The sequence below is a fragment of the Bos grunniens genome, chromosome 8, assembly GCF_055505025.1.
Source record: "Bos grunniens cultivar Pamir isolate PY7600 chromosome 8, Bosgru_T2T1.0, whole genome shotgun sequence".
Classification (NCBI taxonomy): domain Eukaryota; kingdom Metazoa; phylum Chordata; class Mammalia; order Artiodactyla; family Bovidae; genus Bos; species Bos grunniens.
The window spans coordinates 76,099,747-76,126,680 of NC_141172.1; the positions used below are offsets into that span (position 1 = coordinate 76,099,747).

At 38.9% G+C, this 26,934-nt stretch overlaps 1 protein-coding gene and 1 long non-coding RNA gene across 32 annotated transcripts in view; one reads left to right on the forward strand and one right to left on the reverse strand.

Annotated features, from left to right (window-relative positions):
• Positions 1-26,934, forward strand: part of LOC147367489 (uncharacterized) — a 110,000-nt gene that overhangs the window by 43,241 nt on the left and 39,825 nt on the right. Inside the window, exon 3 of one of the 6 annotated variants that reach the window (XR_015170123.1) lies at positions 2,952-3,039. The exons of 4 other annotated variants lie outside the window; for them this stretch is intronic. This is a non-coding gene — a long non-coding RNA (uncharacterized LOC147367489). Of the gene's footprint in view, positions 1-35; positions 1,566-2,951; positions 3,040-26,934 lie in introns of those variants that run through there. One more of the 6 variants, XR_015170125.1, reaches the window with a different exon arrangement.
• Positions 2,259-26,934, reverse strand: part of FRMD3 (FERM domain containing 3) — a 379,694-nt gene continuing 355,018 nt past the window's right edge. For 20 of the 26 annotated variants that reach the window (XM_086416751.1, XM_086416764.1, XM_086416767.1 and 17 more), the window contains one exon: positions 3,940-7,647. In XM_086416751.1, the coding sequence (XP_086272877.1) occupies positions 7,052-7,647 (596 nt within the window). In that variant the 3' untranslated portion in view covers positions 3,940-7,051. Of the gene's footprint in view, positions 2,482-3,939; positions 7,648-26,934 lie in introns of those variants that run through there. The other 6 variants (XM_086416760.1, XM_086416773.1, XM_086416753.1 and 3 more) reach the window with 1 other exon arrangement.

Below are 26,934 nucleotides of genomic sequence, written 5' to 3' on the forward strand. Positions count from 1 at the left end.
CCTCTAAAGTGGTTGTACTTTTGTGTGCTTTACAGAGTACAGTATCTTTATATAAAGTCCAGGAATGTTTGGAAGCAAGCATAAAAGCAGTAGTGATGTAGCTGGTACTGGCAAGAAATGCCAGGAATTGGAGGCCCAGAGAAAGGACGAAGAGACACAAGAGGAAGAAATAACTGAAGAACTGAAGAGGTTCATGATGCAGGAAATGACGAGGGGATTTTATTTGAGGAGGCGTTGTTAGTTTTTAAGGTACAGGACCTGGACTTAGAATGGTACGTGAAGGCTGCAGCAGCCATTCAGAATGCAGTCCAGCACTACTGTGTCATCTATGATAAATGAAACAGAGCTCCTAGCCAGATATCACTGGATTGTTTTTTCAAGAGGACAGGCAGAATTGAATCCAGCAAGGAACCAGAATCTGTTCCATCAACGTCAGGCGTGAGTGAAATTGCAGCTTGCCCTCCTATTGCTAAAGGTCCTTAGGCTCTGCCATCGCTCACCTCCTCTGCCTCCTCCTGTCAGTAGCCCTTCTTGCCTGTTCACTTAATGCCAGCCCCTGTGTGCCAGCTGTTGTGCTGTACTACTGTACTCTTCAAGGTACTGGACTGTTAGATTAAAGATCTCAACGTAAGACCAGAAACTATAAAACTCCTAGAGGAGAACATAGGCAAAACACTCTCCGACATACATCACAGCAGGATCCTCTGTGACCCACCTCCCAGAATATTGGAAATAAAAGCAAAAATAAACAAATGGGACCTAATTAAACTTAAAAGCTTCTGCACAACAAAGGAAACTATTAGCAAGGTGAAAAGACAGCCTTCAGAATGGGAGAAAATAATAGCAAATGAAGCAACTGACAAACAACTAATCTCAAAAATATACAAGCAACTCCTCCAGCTCAACTCCAGAAAAATAAATGACCCAATCAAAAAATGGGCCAAAGAACTAAATAGACATTTCTCCAAAGAAGACATACAGATGGCTAACAAACACATGAAAAGATGCTCAACATCACTCATTATCAGAGAAATGCAAATCAAAACCACTATGAGGTACCATTTCACACCAGTCAGAATGGCTGCGATCCAAAAGTCTACAAGCAATAAATGCTGGAGAGGGTGTGGAGAGAAGGGAACTCTCTTACACTGTTGGTGGGAATGCAAACTAGTACAGCCACTATGGAGAACAGTGTGGAGATTCCTTAAAAAACTGGAAATAGAACTGCCTTATGATCCAGCAATCCCACTGCTGGGCATACACACTGAGGAAACCAGAAGGGAAAGAGACACGTGTACCCCAATGTTCCTCGCAGCACTATTTATAATAGCCAGGACATGGAAGCAACCTAGATGCCCATCAGCAGATGAATGGATAAGAAAGCTGTGGTACATATACACAATGGGGTATTACTCAGCTGTTAAAAAGAATACATTTGAATCAGTTTTAATGAGATGGATGAAACTGGAACCTATTATACAGAGTGAAGTAAGCCAGAAAGAAAAACACCAATACAGTATACTAACGCATATATATGGAATTTAGAAAGATGGTAACAATAACCCTGTGTACGAGACAGCAAAAGAGACACTGATGTATAGATCAGTCTTATGGACTCTGTGGGAGAGGGAGAGGGTGGGGAGATTTGGGAGAATGACATTGAAACATGTATAATATCATGTATGAAATGAGTCGCCAGTCCAGGTTCGATGCACGATACTGGATGCTTGGGGCTGGTGCACTGGGATGACCCAGAGGGAGGGTATGGGGAGGGAGGAGGGTTCAGGGTGGAGAACATAGGTATACCTGTGGCGGATTCATTTTGATATTGGCAAAATTAATATAATATTGTAAATTTAAAAAATAGAATTTAAAAAAAAGTCTGCTTATTTATTTTTTTAATGTATTATTTGTGTGAAAAGTATTATAAACCTCTAAAGTACAGTACTATATAGCTGATTGTGTTAGTTGGGTACCTAGGCTAACTTTGTGAACTTATGAACAAATTGGACTTACAAGTGGGCTCTTGGAATGTAGCCTGTCGGGGACATACTATCTTATGTCCCAAGTTTCCTCACCCAACTCTAAGGGCTGTCAGGGCCCATATCGGTGGCAGACATCCTCTGATGTTTGAGGTTCAGCCAGGAGCAGCCTCCTCTGCTCCTACCTTGCTTGCAACACTGGAGGTGACAGACACCCTGAACCACTCCCCAGCGCCCACCCCACTTCTCCGTAGACAATATACACAATGGCCAGAAGAGGATTAAAATCAGCTTTATTGACAAATTGAAGAACACAGCTGGGATTTGAGGCCCAAGCGAGGTTTTTTCATCTTCTCTGAAGTGATGACAGCTGAGCCCACTGGGTGGGGCTAACCAAACTTACCCACCCCGCCGCAGACCGAGGCTGGAACGTGGAGAGCTGAGTCCTGGGTGGGCTCACCACGGGCAGGTCCCGCTGGGTTTGTTTACTGCAGGTAGACTGGAAGCCCCAAAGCAGGTCCAAGAGAAACAGAGAGAGAGAGAAGAAGCAGGAGGACAAGTAAGCAGGGTCCTTTAGCACATTATCTCCACCCAGTAGAGAAAGGTGGTCCCAAGAGTCTCAAGTTCATCAACCACAACCATCCCAACTGAGGTCACCCCGGTGGAAGCTTCTCCCCAGTACTTTCCTTCCATGCTCTACTGTAGTTAGGAGATCTTTGCCTTGATTGGCTGAGCAAGGAATGTACGAATAAGGAAAAAGGTTTCTCCCAGGAGGTAAGGGTGGCTTAGGAGCCTGGACTGCTCAGTGAACAAGTGGCCAGGGGCTATTTTGTATGAGCCTCCCAGTCGGCAGCCACGATGCAAACACAGGTGCTGGCTAGAGCTGGTGGATTCGGGACTGACTCCCGACATCTCACACCTGAACACTGACCACCAAATTCCTTTTCTTTCCTGTGCTCTGGTGCTCAGACCCCTGAGGACTGCTGAGGAAAGAACTGGGCAGACTTCACCCACCCCCGACCCCTGGATGGGTGAAATGGATGAAGGGGGTCAGAAGGTACAAATTTCTAGTTATAAGATAAACAAGTCCTGGGAGTGTAATGTACAGCTTGGTGATTCTAGTTATGATTCTGTATTGTATACCTGCAAGTTCCTAAGAGAGTCAGCAATCTTAAACGTTCCTATCACAAGGGAAAACAAATTAACTCTGTGAGGTGACGGACCGTGACTAAACTTATGGTGGTAATCAGTTTGCAGTATATACACATATCAAATCATTACCTACCTAAAGTAATATACTGGTATATGTCAATTATATCTTGATAAAACTGAAAAGAAAAAACCCACTAGGCCACACAGCTAGGGTATAATTCAGCTGGACACCTATGGTGTGCCTGTTGTAAAGAGAGTCCCTTTGACTCCAGAGTAACTGACACCTTCTGATTTAACTGTCAGGTGTGAAATCATTAGCTTTGTGCCAAACCAAAGCAGGAGGGCCTTTTAGGCCACACATGCAGGGAAGACAGGAGTAGAATAGGAAAACTCTTCCAGGGCCTGTGAACTGATAGACGTTTAATGGCACGTCTTGCAGAGTCGAGTCTGACGTAGCTCTCTTTGGCTCAGGAAGTAAGGACATACTGCTAGCACTCTGAAGTCCTCCCGCCTACCTGTCACAGAGAAAACCCCTTTTCTGTTTTTTTTTCCTGTGCTTTTCTATCTTGATGCCACTAACTATACTGTCTTCTATATTTGGATGCATTTCCAGTGCATTCAATATTTTGCCTTTTAGCATGGGTGACTTCTGCTAAGTGTTAATCCCATCCATTAGCCATTCTTTTCATAGTATCACCATTCAAGGGTGACCTCATTTCATGGCACCAGATGGCACCTTTCTGTAGTTTCCAACGGGCTATTTATACAACTTTACTTTGAATAAAACTGAATGATTGCAGAAACATTTTTTCCCCAGAGTATTTTTATTAGGGATTCCTGCCACCATATTAACATATAAAACAATCTGGATGTTGACACAGAAATGCAAATTTCACTGTACAAAGATAAGGCTCCAACCATAGGTAACGTGGCCCCCAGATCTCTAGTTTTTCAGTGAAATCAATCATTTTGACTTCTTCCCAGAGTTGTCTTTATATTAGACAAACCACAAAATATGTTCCAGATACATAACATTTTACAATATGTTCCAAGCACAGACAGAAATACACAATACTTCACCTACATTTTTTTCATATCCAACTTGCATTAGCACTAAAGATTGTGTGTGTATATGTATTTGCCATATGTGTGTGTATATAAAACCACAAATGTACACACAGTAATTTTCATGGAAAATTGAAACCTTTGAGGGTTTTATCCACTATGTTATCAGAGAGGGAAAATGAATAATACATGTCACAAATTCCTCAATTGGGGATAAATAAAAACATCTGTGTATGAAGGGCGTATCAGTTGTGTGTATACAAACACACATATATACACATATTCATATATAAACACGTATATACCAATAATATGGAATATACATATACTCACACACTTGCTTTCAATTCTGTATCTTACTATATTATATATCTTCTACCTTTGGAAGCAGTCTTCTCCTCTTTGATTCAGGCAACTGGTGACTGTTTTCTAAGAAAAGCGAGTATTTCTAAAAGACTGATCTGTCCTGACAAAATGGCATTTCAGGATCCGAGTTTTACTTTTGGTAGCTGTTGTTTAAATTCAGCAGACCTTATCCTGTCAGATCCTTCACTTAAAAATATTTTTATTCAACAGTGAAGTTTTTGCCTAAGAGATATTAGCTGGAAATGTTAAAATTATATAGTCATTACTCCTTAGTATAAATCCACTTGGCTAGACTATGTGTGATGCTCATCCTGTCAGCATTTTTCAATGTTTTATGATGTATAATATATGAATTCTATAATTTTAAAATGTTATTTAATATTAATGTAAAAGGAGAAGGGCTGGATGATTTGTTATGGTTAGAACTTCAAAGAAAATGAGATTAAGCATGATTAGAAGAGGGAACTAATTTTCTGCAGACTACTGGCACATCCTTATGTCAGAGATATGACTTTAAGTCATAAACAAGGGGGAAACCACTTCAATTTCAAAGGTGATCATTTGCAAACTTCCCAAATAACCTATAGAAAATATATTTCTATATTGGTATCAAATAATCTTTATTTAAAAGAAAAATCAGTCACTTAATGCACATGAGAAAGACCACCCTGTAAACTGAATAGCAAAGTATAGTATAGTTTGCTGAAGTCTTCATGAGCTGGCTTTTAAAAACGTATTTACAAAATCAAATGTCTAGTAAAGCACTCAGGGCTCCATGAATGAGTAGGACTGGAGTGGCCCTTTTGGAAATTACACTAATGGTAGAGCTGAAGTTAGGAGAGATTATAGGTAGCCCATCCCATGTCTTCATCCCATGTCTTCATTTACATTTTATGGAAAAGTCACTATGCTCTGTGCCCTAAGCTCTGTACTGAACCCTCTTCTTTCACAGTATTGGTATGCACTCTGCATGGAAGGCGTCAGAGCCTTTCTTTCTGTCATGGATTCAGTGGTATGAAGGAAGGTACGAGAGCATTTGTCCCACTTACTATCTAGTTAGGGGGTCATTTCACTACTTCATCCAAGCTGAAATGGTATATTATCTAATAAGTCCCCTCCAGTTTCTTAATTAGAGTCCCAATTATGAATAAGATCCTAAGGAAACCAGGAAAGGGAAAGAGTATAATGACCACCACAGAGGAAGATCATAGGCATTTATCAAAAAGCCAAGATCATTCTCCTCACATTCTTTCTGACTCTCTTGCTCTCTTTTGCACACATAGAATTCTTTTAAAGTTTCTTCCACAGAATCTCAATGAATGGCATGAGGGATCAAAAAATCTGCCTTCAAGTTTCTCCACTTTTATTTAGATCCACTTAGACATATTCATGTCCACTTGGACAGCGAGTTTACTGTTCTTTACATCATCCAGAACCTTGCATCACCATCACTTTCATAAAATCATTTGTCTACCACCACTTGCCTATCAGTCTCATCAGAACTCGTTTTGCTACTTGCCATTTGTCCAATTCCCATTTGCTTCCACTCTTGGGTTAATGTACAGTAATACACAACTAACTAGCATCTCCTTTAACTATTTTCCTTTAAAAATTTCACTTTCTTTTAAAACCATTCCATTGCCTCAGCCAACACATATGGACAGAATGCAAATGAAAGTAACAAGTCATCTTGTCCAAATATTTTGAAAAATGGACCACCCTGTGTCCTCTTGATGCTCACAATTTCTACTTCCTCCAGTTCCATCATCCGTTTCAGGAGCTTATTTTCTACAGTGTTTTTCTACCTATTTTTCTATCTCATATGCAGATAATAACAATTATGTGATTGTTCAGCCAAAAATATTTTAAAAAACAAACCAGTGCCAAGACATTAAAAATTCCTGACATACCCTTTGTGCATTAGTCTTACAATCTGTACACTTAAATAACTCCAGGAAGCTCCTTTTTTTTTTTGCTAAAAATTTACCAAAATATTTTGAACACATAAAAATATTTTTAAAAAAACAAAAGCAAAAGCCCAGCATAAATTTAGTTGTATAGGCATTGGTTAGAGGACATTGTTCTCACTAAGGATTATATTCAAAAAACTTTCCCTTGGGTTTTTACTAAAACTCTGATTCTGAACCTTATAGCTTGTAATGGTGCTATTAAAAAAAAAAGAATCTAATTCAGCTCAATGTATTATAATAGATAAAGAGTATGTCTGTACTATAATAAAAAAACATATTTTTGGTTATTTAGAGGTCATCTTCCTGACCTATAACTAAAATAACTGTGTTTGATTTAAACTTACTTGCAGTGAATTATGGAAAGCTAACTTAAAGCTCTGAATAATCAGTTATGAGTAAGAACACCTATTGATGGTCCCATGACCATTCAGAACCAGGCATTTGCTGGAAAAAAAAACAAAAACAAACCAAATCACTAGTATTGAATATAGCCCTTAGTCATATGAGAAATGAGCTTTATGAGCAACCCAACATGTAAAGTACGAGGTTGACTTTGCCAGCCACCCACTCCTTGAGAGGACAGTAGTAGTCATAGTGAAACTGCTCAAACTCAGGCGTCTGGCGGATTTCACATAAGAAGGAGAGATCAATACCTGACTCCAAAAGGAGGAGGAGCAGGGGAAATACAAAGAGCAGCAGGCCCAGGCCCACCACAAGGAGCCGGGAAAAACTCTTGACCAGTGGGTTCACCCGAATAGTGCCACTCAGAATGTCATAGCTCCATGACAAAGCTTGGCGAGCCTCCTTCATCTCCTCCTCTTCTGCCATTAAAAAGGCATTTTCATCTGCTTCCAGTTCCTCGAATGAATCTGTGTCTTCTCTTTCCAACTCCAGCCTAGATGGACAGTCAAAGAGCATGTCAATCTCATCATCATCAACCGGGGTAGGAAGTAGGCTGGCACTTGGGTTGTATGCCAGTTCAGAGATTGTCAAGGGTTCTTCTTTTATTTTATCTTCCTCTTCACTTGATGGCTCTTCATACTCGTGGGATTCCTTCACTGGTGAGCTGGAGATCAAGGGGGCAGAAATATCTTCTTTGGGCAATGGAACACCTGTAAAGAGACATATTTTTCTTAATTTTAAATTTCAGGTTTTCTTTTTCCACAAAGATCTGTAATGGAAACAAACCCAAACTAATTACTGAATGAGAGGGAGTCCAGAAATTGTTCTGTAGAATCCTGACTTTTAACAAAGTCATTTTAGGAATAGATCCTATACTATAAATTCTTAAGGTCACCATGTTAAACCAAAAATAACCAAAATGCCTCAAATGGTTGGCAATATTTACAACATTTACATGTGAAATTATAGTCTGAAAAGCCTCCAATTTTGGTCACATTTGCAAGAACAAAATGACAAGAAATCACTATTATAATTTTGAGTGTTGTCTTTTGTAAGTCAATTAGAGAGTCTATTATCCAGTAGCATCTTTTATTATGTATTTTTTTGGTCTTCATTTTAGGCACAATTTTGTGGTTTCTCATTTCATGTAATTGCAATCATATTTGTATGAACAAATTTACATCTTACTCCTTTAGACATTTTCTATGTTGACATAAACTCCTACTGGCATTTATAATGGTTGCCAAATATTCTGTTTAGTTAATACAATAATAGTTGCCTAATATGATTAAGTTAATATTAATAGTTAACTATTAATAGTTAATATGAACCATTAATAGTTGCCCAATAATAATAGTTACAATCAAGATTGCCAGAAATATCAATAACCTCAGATATGCAGATGATACCACCCTTATGCAGAAAGTGAGAAACTAAAGAGCCTCTTGATGAAGGTGAAAGAGGAGAGTGAAAAAGCTGGTTTAAAACTCAACATTCAGAAAACAAAGAGCATGGCATCCAGTCCCATCACTTCATGGCAAATAGAGGGGGAAACAGTGGCTGACTTTATTTTTGGGGGCTCCCAAATCACTGCAGATGGTGACTGCAGCCATGAAATTAAAAGATGCTTGTTCTTGGAAGAAAAGCTATGACAAACCTAGACAGCATATTAAAAAGCAGAGATGTTACTTTGTCAACAAATGTCCATCAAGCCAAAGCTATGCTTTATCCAGTAGTCATGTATGGGTGTGAGAGCTGGACCATAAAGAAAGTGCTGAAGAATTGATGCTTTTGAACTGTGGTGTTGGAGAAGACTCTTGCGAGTCCCTTGGTGTGCAAGGAGCTCAAACCAGTCCATCCTAAAGGAAATCAATCCTGAATATTCGTTTGAAGGACTGATGCTGAAGCTGAAGCTCTGGCTACCTGATGCAAAGAGCTGGCTCATTGGAAAAGACCCTGATGCTGGGAAAAATTGAAGGCAGGAGGAAAAGGGGACGATAGAGGATGAGACGGTTGGATGGCATTACCAACTCAATGGGCATGAATTTGAGCAAGCTCCAGGAGATGGTGAAGGACAGGGAAGCCTGGCGTGCTACAGTCCATGGGGTCGCAAAGAGTGGGACACAACTGAGTGAGTGAACGACAAAACATTTAGACTGCTTTGCAGTTGTGGAAAAAAAAAAATTCCGTGAGGTATCGTTACATATACAGCCTCTTGTTTACATTTCTCCCCTTTTGTTTCAGTTCATTTGATGGACGTCTGAAAGGAAAATTACTTGGTCTAAAGGAATGAATATTATTTCTTAAAATTTATTGGGGGAGAGGTATGTCTCAACCCTTCATTTTATAGATGGGAAATCCAGTTACCTACTATCAGGCCTAAGGCCAGCTCTCCTGATTTTGAGTATTGGGTTCTTAGTGGGGAAGGAAGAATCAAAGAAATGTTCCCAAGATGGATCTACAGTATAATACCAAGTTGGGAGCCAAGTCCACTAGGTAAGCCTGCTTTGGGGCTTCCCAGGTGGCGCAGTGGTAAAGAATCTGCTTGCCAATGCAGGAGATAACATGAGGTGCGGGTTCAGTCCTGGATTTGGAAGATTCCCTGGAGGAGGAAATGGCAACACACTCCAGTATTTTTGCCTGGAAAATTCCATGGACAGAGGAGCCTGGCAGGCAGGTTCCATGGGGTTAACAACTGAGCTATTGATCATGGACATATGCAAGCCTGCTTTTAATGGGTACATTTCAGGATTTCCCTCTCTTCAAGATGTGCAGGAAATGATGTTACCAAGATGCCAACATGGGTTGTTCCTAACTTCACTCCAGCTCACAAGAACAGCAACTAACAGCCACTCATGAATGAGACACCAACAGAGAAAATCTTAAAACATGGAAGTGAGGCTGAAGTACCCTCCTGCACCAGAGACCAAGATACCCTGCATTCGAAGGGTAAGAGGAACAGTTATGTTGACCACATTGTCTGTTCCCGAAGCTGGCACATTAAACTGAGAGATCGCCTTGGTGGGAAAAGAGAGCTTGGGGTTACATCCAGCTACTTCCCCTGCATTGTGGGTCCCTTTATAGGAGCCCTTATTGTGGATTTCATCCCATAGTATCACTGGGGACTCAGTAGGGCTCAACCACTAGGAATCTATGAGGGAGAAGGGGGCGGGGAGGGACTTCCAACAGTCAGTACTCAGATCTTGGCTGACCAAATCCATACCTGCAGAGACAAGTACTAGTCCCAACCAGTGGCTTTGCTCACCTGCAGAACCAAGTTGATGGTGCACCTGACCAGGGAACTCAGTAGGGTGCAGGACTGCCTGATTTCAGTCCTCAGAGGAGAGTTAGGAGAGCCCTGGAGTCTGGTCTATTCACATCCAGGGAGAAGAAATGAGTCATAGATCCACCCACTGTGGAGTCTAGATCCCAGCCCCTTCCAACGAGAAAGTCTGGGGAAATTTGGAAGTTACCTAAAATGGGCCCTCCCAGTCCAGCCCAGGGAGGAGCTGAGTTATTAGCTCCATCTGACAGGAAGGGCTGGTAAGAATACCTGGAAGCTGCATCACCCAGCAACAATGGAGCTGAGAAATAGGTAGGCAAAGCTCATTACTTTTAGAGCAAAGCAAGTGGCCCAGTTTGGCTGTAGAACTTAGGGCCTGGGTCAACTTGATTGATGATGACAGACAGCCTTAGTGGCCTTGGAGCTGCTTTTACCACTATGCCTAAATTAGCTTAGTCAGGGAAACTAATTCATAGCCCCATTCATTGCTGAATATAGCCTTTAGTCCACCTGACGAGGGAGCCTTACCAGAGCACAAAAACCTGTGTAGCCCATCCAGCAGCCCTGCTTGCAATTCCCCAAACAATGAGTCATACAGGCACTGGGTCCCATTCTGCTGCCCTACCAGGGTAGGGGAGGTAATCCATACCCCATTTACTACTGAATTTAGTCCCTAGTCCTGACCAGAGAATCCAGACAGCAACAGAACCAATAGTACAGCCTCAGGTGAGCATGCAACCAAGCCAGCAATTCTATCCAGCTGTTATCAGCCAGTGGCAACACCGCCCCCACCCCGCCCCCTGCCATAGACACCCTCAGAGCTTTAACAGTTGCCTAGCTCCAGTGTTCTGGCCTGGAGAATCCCAGGGACGGCAGAGCCTAGTTGGCTGCCATCTATGGGGTCGCACAGAGTCGGACGCAACTGAAGCGACTTAGCAGCAGCAGCAGCCCCATAATAGACGCTAATAGTAGGTCTCATTTGCCTAAGGATGTTGCCAGAAGATACCAGAAACCCAAACTAAGCTGACTAATGAATCCAAAGTGAATCTGCAAAGTCTAGAAGAGGTCACTTATCAGACGCACATATACCAATGTAAGGAATCAAGGATCATGAAAAATCAGGTAAATATGACAACACTAAAGGAAACTAAAAAGGCACTAATAGCCTTAAAGAAATGGAGATCTGTGAACAAAGAATTCAGAATAATGCTCTTAAAGAAAAGAAGTTTTGTGAATTACAAGAATACACAACACTTAAACAAAATTGGGAAAGCAATGAATAAACAAAATGAGAAGTTCAACAAAGAAATAGAAAACATTAAAAAAAAAAACACAAATCCTACAGCTGAAAAATAACTGAATTGAAATTAATAGAGATTTTCAAAAGAAGAATCAGTGACCCAGAAGATAGGCCATTTGAAATTATCCTATCAGAAGCAACTAGAAAAAAGAATGAAAGTGAAGCCAGCCTATAGGACTTATGGGACACAATGAAAAGAAACAGTATTCATATTACAGGAATTCCAGAAAGGGCAGAGGAAAAGGACAGAAAATATATTTAAAGCACGAATGGTTGAAGACTTCCCAAACATGGGAAGAGAAGGAGACCTCAAGATACAAGAGACCAAAGGGATCCTAAAAAGGTTGAACTGAAAAGTACTACACTGACACATATTACAATTAAATTGTCAAGAGTCAAAGAAAAAGAACTTTAAAACCAACAAGAGAAAAACGGTAATACAAGGGAGCTCCCAAAGATGCAGATTTTTCAACACAAACTTTTCAGGCCAGAAGAGAATGGGTTGACATATTCAAAATATTGAAAGAAAGAAACTGTGAACCAAAAATACTACTGGTGAAGCTGTTCTTCAGAAGCTTTCCCAAACAAAAATTGAGGGAATTCATCACCATTAGATATGCTTTACAAGAAATGCTAAAGAGAGGCTGTTGAGTGGAAGTAACAGGACGCTAATTACCATCATAAAAAATAAGATGGCAGTGTAAAACTCACTGGTAATGGTAGAAACATAGTCCAAGTTAGATTGTGTAATATGGTAATACTGGTGCATAATTCACTTACAAATCTAGTTTACAAGTTAAAAAACAAATGTAAAAATAACTGTAACTATAATAATCTTTTATTAGTTATATAAAAATAAGCAAACTGTAATGTCAGTAAGCTAAAATGTGAGGAAGAGGAGAAGTAAAAGTGTGAAGCTTGGGAACTATATTGAAGTTGTTTTTAGCTTACACTAGAGTGTTACAATTTTAAGATATTTTTATGTAAGCTTCACAGTAACTACACAGGGGAAAACCTGCAGTAATTACAAAGGGAACATGATAAAGAAGTCAAAGCATACTGATAGCACAAAACATCAAAATAAGAAAAAGATTGCAGGGTAAGAAATAAGGAACAATGAATTTACAAAACAGCCAGGCAATAAGTTAACAAAATGGCAATAGTAAGTCTCCCTTTTTCACAATAACTACTTTAAACATAAGTGGATTGCATTATCCAACCAAAAGACATACAATGGCGAAATAAAAAATAAGACCCAATGATATACTGCTTACAAGAGACTCACTTTAGCCATAAAGACACATAGACTGAGAGAAAAGAGATGGAAAAAGATATTTCAAGGAAATGGCAACCAAAAAAAAGCAGGAGTAGCAATACTTATATCAGACAAAGTAGACTGTAACCTAAAAATGGTAGGGATAGACCAAGAAGGTAATGATAAAGTAGTCAATACATTAAGAAGATATAATAGTTGTATATTTATCATATTTATTTATGTGCCCACCACTGGTGCACCCAATTACATAAATCAAAACCTAACAAGAAACTGACCAACAAGATGGAAGAATAGAAGGACGGAGCTCACCTCTTCTTAACAAAAACACCCAAATCACAACTAACTTCTGAACAACCATGGACAAAACACAAAAAATGTTGAGCATACTAAAAAATATACCCTACATCCAAAGACAAAGAGGCAATGAGACACTAGGAGGAGTACAGTCACAGTGTAATCGAATTCCATACCTGCCACATGGGTGGCCCACAAACTGGAAAATAATTTCACTACAGAAATACTCCCACAGGAGTCAAAGTCCTGAGCCTCATGTCAAGTTTTCCAGCCTGGGGTTCTGGCAGCAGCAGGAGAATTCCTTTAGAGAATTTGGATTTGAAGGCCAATGGGGACCCCAAAGGACTGGGGCAAACAAAAACTTCATTCTTGGAGGGCTTACAAAAGTCCCATGTACACCAGGACCCAGGGAAAATAGCAGAGACCTCATAAGAGACTGGGCCAGACTCAACTACTAGTATTACAGGGTCTCCTGCAGAGGTGGGGAGTGCCTGTGGCTCACTGTGGGGACAAAGACAGTGGCACGTCTGGGGAGTACTCGTTGGTTGTGAGCCCTCCTCAGTTCAGTTCAGTTCAGTTGCTCAGTCGTGTCTGACTCTTTGCGACCCCATGAATCACAGCACGCCAGGACTCCCTGTCCATCACCAACACCCACTGTTCACTCAAACTCATGTCCATCGAGTTGGTGATGCCATCCATCCATCTCATCCTCTGTCATCCCCTTCTCCTCCTGCCCCCAATCCCTCCCAGCATCAGAGTCTTTTCCAATGAGTCAGCTCTTCGCATCAGGTGGCCAAAGTATAGGAGTTTTAGCTTCAGCATCAGTCCTTCCAATGAACACCCAGGACTGATCTCCTTTAGGATGGACTGGTTGGATCTCCTTGCAGTCCAAGGGACTCTCAAGAGTCTTCTCCAACACCACAGTTCAAAAGCATCAATTCTTTGGCGCTCAGCTTTCTTCACAGTCCAACTCTCACATCCATACATGACCACTGGAAAAACCATAGCCCTGACTAGATGGACCTTTGTTGGCAAAGTATTATCTCTGCTTTTCAATATACTATCTAGGTTGGTCATAACTTTTCTTTCAAGGAGTAAGAGTCTTTTAATTTCATGGCTGCAATCACCATCTGCAGTGATTTTGGAGCCCCCCAAAATAAAGCCTGACAGTTTCCACTGTTTCCCCATCTATTTGCCATGAAGTGACTGGACCAGATGCCATGATCTTAGTTTTCTGAATGTTGAGCTTTAAGCCAACTTTTTCAGTCTCCTCTTTCACTTTTATCAAGAGGCTTCCTCTTCACTTTCTGCCATAAGGGTGGTATCATCTGCATATCTGAGGTTACTGATATTTCTCCCAGCAATCTTGATTCCAGCTTGTGCTTCTTCCAGCCCAGCGTTTCTCATGATGGACTCTGCATATAAGTTAAATAAGCAGGGTGACAATATATAGCCTTGACGTACTCCCTTTCCTATTTGGAACCAGTCTGTTGAGGCCACCATTTCCACCCCAAGACCCTGCCCCATTCAACAGCTTGGAGGATCCAGTGCTAGGATGCCTCAGGCCAAAAAACAAACAGGATGGGAACACAGCCCCACAAATCAGCAGACAGGCTGCTAAAAGTGTTCCTGAGCATGGCCCTGCCCACCAGAGAGACAAGACACAGCTCCGCCCAATAGTGGAAAGGAAGCCTGCAGAAACCTCTTAGCCTTATCCACCAGAGTGCAGAAAGCAGAAGCAAGAGCTACAGTTCTGCAGCCTGCATAATGGAAATTTCAATCACATAAAGTTAGACAAAATGAGACTTCAGAAGAATATGTCCCAGTTGAAGGAACAAGACAAAACCCCAGAAAAACAACTAAATGAGGTGGAAATAGGCAATCCACCTGAAAAAGAATTCAGAGTAATGATAGCAAAGATGATCTAAGATCACAGAAAAGAATGGAGGTACAGATCAAGGAGATGAAAGAAATGTTTAACAAAGACCTAGAAGAACTAAAAAACAAAGAGATGAACAATACAATAACTGAAATGAAAAATACACTAGAAGGAATCAATAGAACAACTGAGTCAGAAGAACAGGTAAGTGAGCTGAAAGACAGGATGGAGGAAATCACTGTGGCAGGACAAAGGATAAAGAAAAGAAGAAATGAAGACAGTCTGAGAGACTTCTGGGACAACACTAAATATCGGAATAGATAAGAGCTGAAAACTTCCCTAACAATGGAAAGGAAATAGTCACCCAAGTCCAGGAAGCACAGAGAGTCCCAGGTAGGATAAATGCAAGGAAGGACATGCTAAGATACACAGTAATCAAACTGACAAAAATTAAAGAAAAATATATTGAAACAACAAGGGAAAAGTAACAGATTAACATACACAGTTAATTCCCATAAGGTTATCAGATGATTTCTTTGCAGAAGCTCTGTAGGTTGCAAGAGTGGCATAATATATTTACAATGAAGAAAGGGAAGAACCTACAACCAAGAATACTCTACCCAGCAAGGCTCTCTTTCAGATTCAGCAGAGAAATCGAAAGCTAGCAAAAGCAAAAAGAATTCAACACCACTAGACCAGTTGTGCAGCAAATGCTAAAGGAACTTCTCTAAGTGAAAAGGAAAGGCCACTATGAGAAACAAGAAAATTACTAATGGAAAAGCTCACCAGTGAAACTCATGTTCATGAGTGCAGGCAAGAAATTATCTGCACAAAAATGTGATATCAAAACTGGCAATTATGAGAAGAGAGTACAGATACAGGATATAGAAATTAATATAAAATTAAGACCAACAACTTAATATTGTTTACATAGAGAATGCTGTATCAAAACCTCATGGTAATCACATACCAAAAATCCCATGATAGTTACACAAAAAAGAAAAAGGAACCCAAACACAACACTAAAGTTAGAAATCAAATCACAAGAGAACAGGAGTGGACGGCAAGAAAAAAGACCTAAACAAAACAAATCCAAAACAATTAAGAAAATGGCAATAAGAATATATATATTGCTAACTACCTTAAATGTAAATAGATTAAAAGCCCTAAAAAGACACAGACTGACTGAAGAGGCACAAAAATAAGACCCATATTTATGTTGTCTATAAGAGATGCACTTGAGATCTGGGGACACACACAGACTGAAGGGATAGAAAAAGGTGTATCCCATGCAAATGGAAATCAAAAGAAAGCTGGAGTAGCAATACTCAGAAAAAATAGACTGTAAAGATTGTTACAAGAGACAAAGAAGGGTACTACATAGTGATCAAGGGATGAATCTAAGAAGAATATACAACAATTGTAAATATATACGCACCCAGCATAGGAGCACCTGAATATATAAGGCAAATACTGACAACTATAAAAGGAGAAATTGACAGTAACACAGTAAGAGTGAGGGACTTTAAAAAAATTATTTTAATTGGAGGCTAATTACTTTACAATATTGTAGTGGTTTTTGCCATACATTGACATTAATCAGCCATGGGTGTACATGTGCCCCTCATCCTGAACCCCGCTCCCACCTCCCTCCCCATCCATCCCTCAGGGTTGTCCCAGTGCCCCAGCTTTGAGTGCCCTGTTTCATGCATTGAACTTGGACTGGTGATCTATTTCACATATGGTAATATACATGTTTCAGTGCTATTCTCTCAAATCATACCACCCTCGCCTTCTCCCACAGAGTTCAGAAGTCTGTTGTTTATATCTGTGTCTCTTTTGCTGTCTTGCATATAGGGTCATTGTTACTATCTTTCTAAATTCCATATATATATGCATCAGTATACGCTATTGGTGTTTTTCTTTCTGACTTACTTCACTCTGTATAATAGGCTCCAGTTTCATCCACCTCATTAGAACTGATTCAAATACATTTTTAATAGCTGAGTAATATTCCATTGTGTATATGTACCACAGCTTTCTTATCCCTTAGTCTGCTGATGGACATCTAGGTTGCTTCCATGTCCTAGCTATTGTAAACAGTGCTGCAACGAACATTGGGGTACATGTGTCTCTTTCCCTTCTGGTTTCCTCAGTGTGTATGCCCAGCAGTGGGATTGTTGGGTCGTATGGCAGTTATATTTCCAGTTTTTAAAGGAATCTCTACACTGTTCTCCATAGTGGCTGTACTAGTTTGCATTCCCACCAACAGTGTAAGAGGGTTCCCTTTTCTCCACACCCTCTCCAGCATTTATTGTTTGTAGACTTTTAGATAGCAGCCATTCTGATCGGCGTGAGATGGTACCTCATTGTGGTTTTGATTTGCATTTCTCTGATAATGAGTGATGTTGAGCATCTTTTCATGTGTTTGTTAGACATCTGTATGTCTTCTTTGGAGAAATGTCTGTTTAGTTCTTTTTTTTTTTTTTCATTTTATTTTTTTTTTGTGGTTCCCAAATCTCATTCTTTTTTTTTTTTTTTTTAAACTTTACATAATTGTATTAGTTTTGCCAAATTTTGGCCTATTTTTTGATTGGGTTGTTTATTTTTCTGGAATTGAGTTGCTGGAGTTGCTTGTATATTTTTGAGATTAATTCTTTGTCAGTTGCTTTGTTTGCCATTATTTTCTCCCATTCTGAAGGCTGTCTTTTCACCTGGCTTATAGTTTCCTTCGTTGTGCAAAAGCTTTTAAGTTTAATTAGGTCCCATTTGTTTATTTTTTGCTTTTATTTCCATTACTCTGGGAGGTGGATCATAGAGGATCTTGCTGGAATTTATGTCAAAGAGTGTTCTGCCTATGTTTTCTTATATTTAGATCTTTAATCCATTTTGAGTTTACTTTTGTGTATGGTGTTAGAAAGTGTTCTAGTTTCATTCTTTTACAGGTGGTTGACTTTTTACACCCCATTTTCATCAACGGACAAATCATCCAGAAAATCAATAAGGAAACACAGGCCTTAAATGACACATTAGAGCAAATTATCTTAATTGGTGTTTATAGAGCACTCCATTCAAAAGTAGCAGAAATCACATTCTTCTCAAGTGCACGTGGAACATTATCCAGGATTGACCACACACTGGGCCACAAGGTGAGCTTTGGTAAACTTTAAAAAACTCAAATCATATCAAGCATCTTTTCTAAGCAAAATGCAAGGAAACTAGAAATCACCTACAAGTAAAAACCTGTGAAACATATAAACATGTGGAGGCTAAACAATATGCTCTTAAAGAAGCAGTGGATCACTGAAGAAATCAAAGAGAAATAAATAAATACCTAGAGACAAATGAAAACAAAAGCACAATGATCCATGGGGAGCAACAACATTAGTTATAAGAGAGAAGTTTATAATAACAATCTTACTTCAGGAAACAAGAAACATGTCAACAAGCAACCTAATCTTATACCCAAAGCAACTAGGGAAAGAACAAACAAAACTACAAATTAGCAGAAGGGAAGAAATGATAAATATCACAGCAAAAATAGAGACAAAGAAAATAATAGAAAAGATCAATGAAACTAAAAGCTGTTTTTTTTTAAATTGATAAATCTTTAGCCAGATTCATCAAGAGACAGGGAGAGGGCTCAAATCAATAAAATTAGAAATGAAAAAGGACACTACAGAAATACAAAGGATCATGAGACTACTACAAGCAAGACTACTACAAGCAACTATATGCCAATATAACAGACAACTTGGAAGAATGGATAAGATCTTAGAAGGTTACAATCTTCCCAAGACTGAATTAAGAAGAAATAGAAAATATAAACAGACCAATTATAAGTACTAAAATTGAAACTGTGATTTTAAAACTCCCAACAAAAGTCCAGAACCAGATGGTTTCACAGGTGAATTCTGTTGAACACTTAAGAGTTAACACCTGTCTTTCTGAAACATTCCAAAAACATTTCAGAGGAAGGCCACTATCTCTAAGGCCACTATACCCTCACACCAAAATCAAAGAGAACATGCAAAGAAAATTGCAAAGGTCAATATCATTGATGAACATGGACACAAAAGTCTTTGACAAAATGCCACCAATCTGAATCTGTCAATACATTAAAAGAATCATACACATGGTCAAGTGAGATTTATCCCAGGGATACAAAAATTTTTCAGTATCTACAAGTCAATTAGTGTGATATAAATATGTCAACAAACTGAAGAATAAAAACCATATGATCTTCTCAATAGATGCAGAAAAAACTTTTAATAAAATTCAACACCAATTTATGATTAAAAAAAAAAACTCTCCAGAAAGTAGGCATAGAGGGAACATCAGGTCACTCACTCAGTTGTGTCCAACTCTTTGCAACCCCATGGACTGCAGCACACCAGGCTTCCTTGTCCATCACCAACTACCAGAGCATGCTCAAACTCATGTCCATAGAGTCAGTGATGCCATCCAACCATCTCATCCTCTGTTGTCCCCTTCTCCTCTCGCCTTCAGTCCTTCCCAGCATCAGGGTTTTTTCCAGTGAGTCAGCTCTTTGCATCAGGTGGCCAAAGTATTGGAGTTTCAGCTTCAGCATCAGTCCTTCCAATGAATATTCAGGACTGATTTCCTTTAGGATGGATTGGTTGGATCTCTTTGCAGTCCAAGGGACTTTCAAGAGTCTTCTCCAATACACAGTTCAAAACCATCAATTATTCAGTGCTCAGCTTTCTTAATAGTTTAACCCTCACATCCATACATGACTACAGGAAAAACCATAGCTTTGACTAGACAGAGCTTTGTTGGTAAAGTTGTGTCTCTGCCTTTTAATATGCTGTTTAGGTTGGTCATAACTTTTCTTTCAAGGAGCAAGCAGTCTTTTAATTTCATGGCTGCAGCCACCATCTGCAGTGATTTTGGAGCCCCCAAAATAAAGTCTCTCACTGTTTCCATTGTTTCCGCATCTATTTGCCATGAAGTCATGGGACCAGATGCCATGATCTTAGTTTTCTGAATGTTGAGCTTTAAGCCAACTTTTTCACTCTCCTCTTTCACTTTCATCAAGAGGCTCTTTAGTTCTTCTTTGCTTTCTGCCATAAGTGTGGTATCATCTGCATATCTGAGGTTATTGATAATTCTCCAGGCAATCTTGATTCCAGCTTGTGCTTCATCCAGCCCAGCATTTTGCATGATGTACTCTGCATACAAGTTAAATAAGCAGGGTGACAATAATACAGCTTTGACATACTCCTTTCCGGATTTGGAACCAGTTTGTTGTTCCATGTCCAGTTCTAACTGTTGCTTCTTGACGTGCATACAGATTTCTCAGGAGGCAGGTCAGGTTGTCTGGTATTCCCATCTCTTGAAGAATTTTCCACACTTTATTGTGATCCACACAGTCAAAGGCTTTGGTATAGTTAATAAAGCAGAAGTACATGTTTTTCTGGAACTCTCTTGCTTTTTCAGTGATCCAAAAGATGTTGGCAATTTGATCTCTGGTTCCTCTGCCTTTTCTAAATCCATCTTGAACATCCGGAAGTTCATGGTTCACGTACTGTTGAAGCCTGGCTTGGAGAATTTTGAGCATTACTTTGCTAGTGTGTGAGATCAGTGCAATTGTGCAGTAGTTTGAGAATTCTTTGGCATTGCCTATCTTTGGGATTGGAATGAAAACTGACCTTCTCCAGTCCTGTGGCTACTGTTGAGTTTTCAAAAAATACTGGCATATTGAGTGCAGCACTTTCACAGCATCATCTTGTAGGATTTGAAAGAGCTCAACTGGAATTCCATCACCTCCACTAGCTTTTTTCATAGTGATGCTTTCTAAGGCCCACTTGACTTCACATTCCAGGATGTCTGGATCTAGGTGAGTGATCACACCATCATGGTTATCTGGGTCATGAAGATCTTTTTTGTATAGTTCTTCTGTGAATTGTTGCTACCTCTTCTTAATATCTTCTGCTTCTGTTAGGCCCATACCATTTCTGTCCTTTATTGTGCCAATCTTTGCATGAAATATTCCCTTGGTATCTCTAATTTTCTTGAAGAGATCTCTAGTCTTTTCCATTTTATTGTTTTCCTCTATTTCTTTGCACTGATCACTGAGGAAGGCTTTCTTATCTCTCCTTACTATTCTTTGGAACTCTGCATTGAAATGGGTATATCTTTCCTTTTCTCCTTTGCCTTTCACTTCTCTTCTTTTCTCAGCTATTTGTAAGGCTTCCTCAGACAACCATTTTGCCTTTTTACACTTCTTTTTCTTGGGGATGGTCTTGATCCCTGCCTCCTGTACAATATCACGAACCTCTGTCCATAGTTCTTCAGGCACTCTATCAGATCTAACCCCTTGAATCTGTTTGTCACTTCCACTGTATAATAATTGTAAGGGATTTAAGTCATACCTGAACAGTCTAGTGGTTTTCCCTACTTTCTTCAATTTAAGTCTGAATTTGGCAATACAGAGTTCGTGATCTGAGCCACAGTCAGCCACAGTCTTGTTTCTGCTGACTCTATAGAGCTTCTCCACCTTTGGCTGCAAAGAATATAATCAGTCTGATTTCAGTATTGATCATCTGGTGATGTCCATGTGTAGAGTCTTCTCTTGTGTTGTTGGAAGAGGGTGTTTACTATGACCAGTGGGGGAAAAGATGTCCTTTTCATTATAGGGACTGGAATGCAAAAGTAGGAAGTCCAGAGATACCTGGAATAACAGGCAAATTTGGCCTTGGAGTACAAAATGAATCAGGGCAAAGGCTAACAGAGGGAACATAACTCAACATAATAAAGATCATATATGACAAACCTATAGCCAACATCACACTCAACAATGAAAAGTAATCATTTCCCCTAAGATCAAGAACAAGATAAGGATTATGTGCCAGCCTGTATGGGGTGGGGTTTGGGGAAGAATGGATACATGTTTTTGTATGGCTGTGTTCCTTCGCTATTCTCCTGAAACTGTCACAACATTGTTAATCAGTTATACTCCAATACATGTGCTTTGGTGTTAAAAAATTAAAATTAAGAAAAATATCTTTTAAAAAAATACAAGGATGTCTACTCTAGCCACTTTTATTCAACATAGTTTTGGAATTCCTAGCCATGGCAATCAGAAGAGGAAAAATGAAAGGAATCCAAATTAGAAAAGAAGAAGTAATACTGATTTTAAAAAACCTAACACTGTGGGTTAAGGAACTAGAAAAAGGTGGTCAAACTGAGCACAATATTAACAGCAGAAAGTAAAAACTAATGATTAGAGCAGAAATAAAACAGAGCACAGGAAAATAGGAAAGATTAACCAAATTAAGAATTAGTTCTTTGAAAAAATAAACAGAATTGACAAAACTTTAGCTGGATAACCAAGGAAAAAAAGATAGAGGACTCAAATTAACAAAATTATAAATGAAAAAAAGAAACACGGCAGCTGATACCACATGAATAAAAAGAATCATAAAAGGCTACTGTGAAGAAATATTGATATATGCCAACAAACTGGACAGCCTAGAAAAATGGAAAAATTCTCAGAAACATGCAAACTACCAAGACTGAAACAAGAAATAGAAAGTCTGAATAGACTAGTTACTAGTAAGGAGATTGAACTGGTAATCAAAAATCTCCCCATAAAGAAAAACCAAGGACCAGATCACTTCACCTGCAAATCTTAAGGAAGAATTAACACCAACCCTTTCTAACTCTTTCAAAAAAATCAAAGAGAAGGGAACACTCCCAGTCTTATTTTATGAGGCCCTTATTACCCTGATACCAAAGCCAAAAGGGACACTATCAGAAAACTATAGACCAATATCCCTCATGAATATTGATGCAAAAACTCTTTATACTAGGAAACCGAATCCAGTAACACATGAAAGGAATCATGTGCTGTGATCAAATGGGATTTATACTTGGCATAGCAAGGATGGTTCAACATATGCAAATCAATGTGATATGTCAAATTAACAAAATGAAATAAAAATCATATGATCATCTCAATAGATGGAGAAAAAGCATTTGACAAAATTCAACATCTCTTTATATGATATAAACTCAACAGATTAGGTATAGAAAGAATGTACCTCAACATAAAGAAGGACATATATGATAAGCCCATGGCTAACATACTTAATGGTGAAAGATTGAAAGCTTTTCCTCTAAGATCATGAACAAGGCAAGGGTGCCCATTCTTACCATTCCTATTCAGCACAATACTGGAAGTCCTTACTAGAGCTGTCAGGCAAGAAAAATAAATAAAAGGCATCAAAATTGGAAAGGAAGAAGTAAAATTATCTCTATTTGCAGGTGACATGTTTTTATACACAGAAAATCCTAAAGACTCCATCAAAGGCTATTAGAACTAATCAATGCATTCAGTGCAGTTGCCCAATACAAATTTAGCATGCAAAAACTAGTAGTGTATCTTCATACTAACAACAAATTACCTGGAAAAAATGATCCTGTTTAAAACAGTATAAAAAACAGTAAAATATTTAGGAGTAAACTTAGCCAGAAGGTGAAAGATCTCTATTCTGAAAACTGTAAGACACTAATTAAGGAAACTGAAGAAGACAAAGTAAATAGAAAGGTATCCCTTGTTCATGGATTGAAACAATTAATATTGTCAAAATGTCAATACTATCAAAGCCATTTTTGGATTCACTGCAGTCCCTATCATAATTCCAATGAACTTTTTTTTTTTACGGAAGTAGAAAAAACCACTCTGCCAGGCTCCTCTGTTCATGGGATTCTCCAGGCAAGAATACTGGAGTGGATTGCCATTCTCTTCCCCAGGGGATCTTCCCGACCTAGGGATTTAACCTGGGTTTCCTGCATTGCAGGCAGATTCTTAACCATCTGAGCCACCAAGGAAGCCCCTATATGGAACCACAGAAGACTCTAAATATATACCAAAGCAATCCTGAGAAAGGAGAACAAAGCAGAAGCAACACACTTTGTGATTTCAAGCTGTTCTATATATAAAACTACAATAATCAAAATGGTATAGTACTGGTATAAAGACAGACAAATCAGTGGGACAGAATCTTGAGCCCAGAAATACACCCAAGCATATTACTCAAATAATATTTGACATGGGAGGCAAGAATACTCAGTGAAGAAAAGACTTTTCAATAACGGTGCTGGGAAAATTGGCTATTCACATGTGAAAGAATGGAACTACACCCAGAGGTTCCACTACTCACAAAAATTAACTTGCATTGGATTAACAACTTAAATGTAAAACCTGAAGCCGTGAAACTCCAGAAGAAAACGTGGTGGTGATGGGGGGAGGGTAAAGCTCCCTGACATAAGTCTTGGCAATGATTTTCTATATATGACACCTAAAGCACAAGCAACCGAATCAAAAACAAGTGGGACTACACCAAACTAAAAAGCTCCTGGAAACAAGAAGCAAACAACGATGTGAAAAACAACCTATGGAATGGGAAGAAAAATATTTCCAACCTATATCTGATTTAGGAGTTAATATCCAAAATATACGAAGAACTCATACAACTCAATAGTAAAAGAACAAATAATTTGATTTGAAAATGGGCAAAAGGTCTCAAAAGACTTTTTTTTTTTCTAAAGGGGATACACGAAAGACCAACAGTTACATGAAACTATGTTCAGCATCATCAATAATTAGGGAAATGCAAATCAAAACCACAATGATATATTATGTCATGCCTTTTAGAATGGCCATCATCAAAATGACAAGTAGTAACATGCTAGTGCGGATGCAGAGAAAAGGAAACCTTGGTGCACTGTTGGTGGGATTGTAAACTGGTTCAGGCACTATAGAAAATAATACAGAGATTCCTCAAAAAGTTAAAAACTGAACTACCATACAATCTAACAATTCCACTTCTGAGAATATATCAGAAAGAAACAAAAACATTGACTTGAAAAGACATCTGCACCCCTGTGTTTGAAGCAGGATAATTTACAATAGTCAAGACATGGAAACCACCTAAGTGTCCATTTATCTGTGAATATGTATACAAAAAGCAGTTACACACACACACTCAACACTAGAATATGATTCAGCCACCAAAAAAATGAGACAATCTTACCATTTGTGACAACATGGATGAATCTGGAATGCATTATGCTAAATGATATAAGTTCAGGTAGAGGAAAACAAACACTATATGATCTCATGTATATAAAGAATCTAATTAAAAAAAAACTCATTGAAAAAGGAATCAGATTTGTGACTATCAGAGGCAGGGAGTAATGAGGGAGAAGCAGAGGAAGAGTTAACAGATACAAATTTCTGGTTATAAGTAAGTACTAGGAATATAATGTACAACATGGTAACTATAGTTAATACTGCTATATGATATATATGAAAGTTGTTAGAGTAGGTCCTAAGATCCCTATCACAAGGAAAAAATTTTTTATTTTTGTTGTATCTATATGAGATGATGGATGCTAACTAAAGGTAGTGCAGTAATCATTTCACAACATTTGTAAGTCAAGCCATTATGCTGTATCAGTCAGTCAGTTCAGTCGCTCAGTCGTGTCCAACTCCTTGTGACCCCATGGACTGCAGCATGCCAGGCCTCCCTGTCCATTACCAACTCCTGGAGTTTACTCAAATTCATATGCTGTATACCCTAAGCTTATATAATGATGTATGTCAATTATATCTCAATAAAACTGGGGGAAGATGATGTGCAGGACTGAATTAATGGTTTTATCTTTGAAATATCAGGAGCTATTTCCTGATAGCTCTGATATGACAGTACTGAGCATCTTAGACGAAAGATACCATAAAACATGCAAGCAAAATAAAAAGGGCCAACAAGCATATGAAAATATGTTCAATGTCATTAATCGTTACCACAATAAGATAGCACTTCACACCCACTAGAATGGCTATTATTTTTTAAAATCTGAAGATAACCAGTGTTGGTTAAGGGTAAGGAGGAACTGGAACACTTGAACATTGCTGATGGGATTTTAAAATGGTTTAGCTGCCATAGAAAGCAGTGTGACAGTTCCTTAAGTCAGATGATTACCATACAATCCAGCAATTCTATTCCCAGGTATATATAACTCCAAAGAATTGAAAACAAGTATCCAAATACTTGTACAGAAATGTTCAAAGCAGCACTAATTCAAGTTAAAAGTCAGAAACAATCCAAATGTCCATAAATGGATGAATGGATAAAATGTGGCTTATTCATATGATGGACTATTATTCAATTGTTGTAGATGTATGACAACATAGATGAATGTCAAAAATATGCTGAGTGAAAGTAGATATCACAGAACCTCACATAACATATTTATCTCCATATGAAATATCCAGAACAGGTAAATCCATAGAGACAGGGATTGTACTGATGGTTGCCAGGGGCTGAGGGAAGGGATGAATGAGGAGTGTCTGCGTAATGGGTATCAGGTTTCCTTTTGATGTGATGAAAATGTTTTGGAACTAGACAGAGATGTAAGTTGCAAAGCTCTGTGAATGTACTAAATGGTACTGAATTTTTCATGTTCAAATGGTTGTTTTTATGTTGTGACCTTCACTTCAATAAAAATAAAAAAAATAAACACAAGCCATAATTTTCCTACCACCAGATAATATTCTATGAAACCTGAAGGGAGATAATGTTCACAGTGTAGACAGGAGTTAGGACTTTCTGGAATACTGCTTATTTACATATTTGGTATTCCATATCCCCAAAAGAAGGGTCATTTTACTCTCCTACTTGGGAAAGCAGTGAAACATACTGTATATGAGTGGTATTACTGCTTTAGGAAGACCACTCCTATTCCCCTTTGGCTATTTTCACCATCCTATGGTCACACGGATCTTCCATGTCTTACCTAAGGCATTTTCTCATATAAATGGTTTTTCCTCCTTAAGTCTCCTTTTCCTAATATGTAACCTGTTCTCCCTAGGCCTTCTGGTTTTCATATCTTTCTCCTAAAACAAGAGGAAAAGGGAAACCTCAAGTTTCCAGAC